General features: G+C 27.7%; 1 protein-coding gene across 1 annotated transcript; it reads left to right on the top strand.

Annotated features, from left to right (window-relative positions):
- Positions 1-2451: 2451 nt before the first annotated feature.
- On the top strand, positions 2452-2992 carry LOC113784532 (aspartic proteinase 39-like). The gene is made up of 2 exons (XM_027330743.2): positions 2452-2580; positions 2732-2992. Exons 1-2 carry the CDS (start codon positions 2452-2454, stop codon positions 2990-2992), a joined length of 390 nt encoding a protein of 129 aa, XP_027186544.1.
- The last annotated feature ends 2444 nt before the right edge of the window (positions 2993-5436 follow it).

Below are 5436 nucleotides of genomic sequence, written 5' to 3' on the forward strand. Positions count from 1 at the left end.
ATCTGATACTTAAAATAATCTAAAAATTGATTCTAATAAAAAATGATTTAAATTAATTTTTCATAAAAATCATTTTGTATAATTGTTTGTCTTTAAATAATAATTATTGTTATGATAAATAAACACAAAATAATTTTTATTTTAAATTTTTTTCTCATAAACCATCTATAAATCATTGAATGACAAAATCAATGCTTTTAGAATCATTAACAACTTCTTAAAAAATGATGAAAAGGGTCTTTAAAACAGCAAAATGTTGGGCTCTTGCTCTCTCTGTGTACCAAAAAACACAGCAAATTGTATTAATGAACCAACAAAACTGTACAACAACAAGTGCTATAATTCTTGAGGGATTACAAAACCAAAGCTGAATTGATAATAAACATTTCAATACACCTTAACCGTCTGTAGCAAGTAGCACACAACTATGATGAAAAGTGAAATAATTATTTGTAAAATATAATTTGTTGATTGTATGTAGTAAACAATTGTATCGTTGATAGTTAATTTTTAATTGACATACTAAAATCCAGCATTTTAAACAATTAACTAAATAAGTCAAAATAAGCTAAAACTTTCACAAGTAATTGAGTAAACTAAAGAAAAGATATATTTGTACAACAACAGATCACTAAGTGAATTAAGGTTCAATTTTATTTAGTCAAAATTCAATTTTTTTAGTAAATTAATACCTACGTAAAACAACAATATAAAATAAATTTACACCGCTCGTTCAATTAATAAATCTAAATGATTCTGTAAAATAAAATCGTATGCCACATCATTTAAAATATGTCAAATCGTCGTTTTTTTTTAATTTAAAAATCTAAAAAATGATTAAAATTATCGACTTTTAAAATAAAAAAATCAATTTCCTGTTGAAAATATAAAGACCAAAATTATAATTAAATATTACATTAAATATAAATTTTTTTGGGTAAAAACGAGGACACAATCCAAAATAAAATGAATTTATATATTTTAGTGTGTATTAGTGCTTTTGGTAAAATTAAAACTATATATTAAATTAAACTTGTCCATTCACATTCTTTTTAACCTTGAATCAACGAGTACATTATTAGTTCAATGTGCGATTCAATTTTTCTCTCTTTGTGAATTCCTATTTAATTTTGATTAACTTGTATTACCTTGTACATTCCTCTTTTTCTCTCACATGTACTCCTCTTCTTTAATTAATTCATATTAGGTTATTAATAATAGTGGGCCTAACAATAGGTTGTTGTATGCATGGCAGAAACTTGAAATTCTTGGGCTTCAGGACTGGGCACTGATGACCGCCCCGTGTGTTATAACCCGACCCGTGTTTTCTTATTTCGAGTTTCCTCAGCATCTAAACCCTAACGGCCTGGCTCTCGGCGGCGAACCTAACGGCCTGGCGTGCCGGAGCATCTCCCATTACGTAACAGAGGTGAGCCACATCATCCCACTCGCACAAGCACATGGAATCTACTTTCAGTGAGTTGCATTTTACATTTTTGTCTATCTATCTTAAACCCCCTTTTGAAATGCGTTTTCCATTTTCAATACACAACAAGTTTTTCTGATATGTAAAGATGTAACCATTATACATAGTGTTGTTTATTATTGATACTCAGCATCTTTCTTTATCTCTTTACACATAGTGTTTATCATTATTTTCATCTTTTTTTCTTAATTTGATTCATATCTAAAAACTGTCATCATTCTGTTTTTTAGTTAAATTGAAGTTTGAAGAGCAAACTTACACGAGCTGCAAGTGCTATGATGAGCTGCAAGTGACATGATGAGCTGCAAAGGGGTCAATTAGTGTAAGCACTACTGCATTATTTACATTTACATTGTTCATTTCTTTATTTTATCTTAATTCATTCACATTGAGTAGTATAAATAGCTCCATTGTTAATCTTAATAATCATTCACATTATCATTCTCTCTTGCTCTACTCTATTCTATTTCAATTTTCACTCCAATTCTACCACCACTCTTTTTCTACTCTCTAACCTTAAAAACGAAAATGCATTTCTACATTAACCAATTCTTTTTTGCATGTTGTTTGGCCATCCTTGTTGTACCCATGATGTGTACCGGTTACCTCCCTTTAAACCGGGTCGTGCCGCTCAACCATCGTGTTGAGATGGAGACGTTGAGAGCTCATGACAGAGCTCGCAACTCAAAAATATTGCATGGCGCTGTCAGTTTCCCCGTCCAAGGCAACTCCATGTTTGGGTAGAGCCAATGATCTCTCCCATAAACTTTTTTTCTTTCTCTTATGCTGTGTCGTATAGTTAGATAGGGAAATGAATTTTATTTATTTATTTTTAGATGTTGATAATAATATTACATATTCAATTTATTCAAAAAAATCTGAGTTTAATTGCATTGAAGTGTTGTTTTGGCCAGAATAGTTTAATTGCATTCAAAAAAATCTGATGGCTTTTTTTTTTGTTCAGTATGTACACAACAACAGTCAAGCTCGGATCTCCACCAAGGGAATATATTGTGCTGATTGATACTGGAAGCGACCTTCTCTGGGTTAGTTGCAATCATTGTGATAATTGCCCTCGATCTAATGGAGTTGGGGTAAGGAGTTTCAATTTTCGTCATTTCTTTTTTACTATGCATACTTAATTGTAGTACTACTTATGATGTGGTACTTGTTTTGTTGCCTTGGGAACCAATATTTTTATTTGAAGCTTAATATTTGTTGCCTGTTGTGTTGTGTACTCTGCAGTTTAAATTCAATTTCTTTGACACGATAGATTCATCCACGGCTGCGATGATTTATTGCTCGGACCGTCTATGCCCTTTCGGGGTTCAAGGTGTGGATGTTCGATGCCTTCCTTCTGTTAAACAGTGCACATACACCTATGGGTATCAAGATAATAGTACTACCTCAGGTGTTTATGTCACTGATGAAATGCATTTTGACATGATCCTCGGGCAGCCCTCTCCTTCAAGTGTTAACTCTTCAGCCACTGTCTCTTTTGGGTGAGAAACTGTTATGCTTATTTATTTTGGACAATTATAAATTTGTGTGTATGTTGGAACATATATAAATTAGACTTGGATAGACGGGTCAAGGGAGCTTATGCTAAAAGACTAGGACTCAATTATAGATAATTTCGGAATGAGGAGTGTTGGGGGGAGTTAAATTGGTCATGCAAGTTTTGTCAACAGGTTAAACCCTTCTTTTAATTTTTATTCCTATTTTATTTATAAAATAACACTAATTATTAAATGATCAATAAATAAATTTATTACTCAATAATATAAAACACTTTAATTTTTAATATATCATAAATGAAAATATGTTGGTGTGCATTTATAAGAGTTGATCAAATAAATGACTCTAATTATTAGAATAACTCCAATTATATCGCAAGTTTCACATGTTTGTTGCCAAGGTGCATACTCCACATATCATTTTGGAGGCACAATAAATATCTTGATAAAGTGTGAATATAGCACATGAAGCCTAACACAAATTCAAAATTACCGTCTATTATATTTTGATATTAAAATTATTATCATACGTTTTATTTATCTTTGAGTTTTTTAAGATACAAAAATCATTATTCCAAAGATACAAAAAAAATTTAAAATTAAACAATTTTTAAAATTATTATAATCAATTTTATTTAACTATTTTTTTACTCTGATAATAAAACCAATTTATTTAATATTTACTGAGAGTTAGGAGGTCAAGCCGTCCAAACTAAGGCAGGCTTTAATAAAGCCACTTTTTTGTCTATGAAAAAATAATAAAGTCATTCTTTTAATTGATTGCAGTTTAATCTTTGTATCCCTATTTCTATAAAAGAAATCGGTTATGAAACTAGTTTTGTTTGAATGGTTATTTTGCAATTTATATTTATTCACTCATTTCTACAATTTTGTATAGATTAAATTGCAATTTTCTTTAGCAAACTTGGAGTTACGAAACCAGTGGAATTAAATTGATTGAGTTAAAATAAAAATTATTTGAAGAAAATAATAAACATGTTGATTTAAGATTTTTAAAAATTAAATTTGATTTTATAATTTATATAATAATTTATTTAAAAAATTTAGAAGTTGTTTTAGACTCATTTGTTATCGATTAAAAATAATAATTTTGATATTCAATAAATAAGATATTTGTCATTAGAGATATTAACATGACAAAAAATCACATTTGTTTTAAAAAAAAATGTATCTTTTAAGAATAATTTTTATAAAAAATTTCTCAAAATAGCTTTTGTTTTAATCATTTTTTTAAAATTTCATTAGCTAGAAAGAGTTGTAACAAATAGATGAAATATTTTAAATGATATTTTAAATTAAATTATTCATACTAATTTTTCATTTAAAATATTATAACTAAGAGATAAAATAATATAATTTATTTAAAAATATCTTTAACAAAAGGCATATGACATATATAATAAAAAATATATAAAAATGATTTCTTCCTATTTTTCATAAAAGCTTTAGTAAAGCAAGACAATCATATCGAATCATATCATAGTTCATGCATTAAAAAAAGATTATTGGATTTGTACAAACCTTTTCAAATGTGGCATTACAAGACACGAGGAAAACATTACCCAACAAAGCTAAGTCCTTGATTCTTAAATATTTTGGCCCACAACCTTCTATTTAATCTACTTAATTTAATATAATAATTTTCATTGCCTCCAAAAGAGTACAAACCTATACTCCATGATCTGTTCCCCAATCAAATGCTATTTATTTTGGTCCCCCAACGGAAACTTCCATCCAACCCGTGAGCTTGTGGTACCAATTGCCAAGTCATTCGATGCAAAATGCAAATGCCAAGTCATTGAAATACGCAAGACACTTCACTGCTGAATAAATTTCATTCACTAATTAGTAATGAATATTATATTACTCCATCTCAAAATATAAATTAAAATAAATAAATATATCATGATCTACATTTTAAAGTTATATATATTGAACTTTTTATTAATTTTTAATTATATTTTGAGACAAATGAATTGTAGTATCTAAAAACAAATAATAAAATTTCACTCAATGTATTTTGAAAACTATTGAATCGTACTTTCATTTAACTCAATTATACAGAAAAATATATATTTTATTGATCTAAAATACAAATAAAAATCAATCAATCTATTAATATTTAATAACATTGTTTAAATAAATAGATATTTTTATAATTCCTTATATTATGAGATGATCATAATAATACATTATGTATGTTAGTAATTGTACATTCTCTTTATATGAAAAAAAAAAATTAAAAGCACGTAACTATCATCCACTATAAATCTAAAAAATAAATACTTTTGCTTATAATTGATTGTAAAAGAGGGAATACTTTTTAGATCTTGCAAAAAAGGAGAGAATATTACAATTATCTTAAGGATATTGTTAATGCATTCTATGAGTTGAGGTTCAGTAAATAATAGT

Source organism: Cicer arietinum, chromosome 6, assembly GCF_000331145.2.
Source record: "Cicer arietinum cultivar CDC Frontier isolate Library 1 chromosome 6, Cicar.CDCFrontier_v2.0, whole genome shotgun sequence".
In the NCBI taxonomy this organism is placed as follows: Eukaryota; Viridiplantae; Streptophyta; class Magnoliopsida; order Fabales; family Fabaceae; genus Cicer; species Cicer arietinum.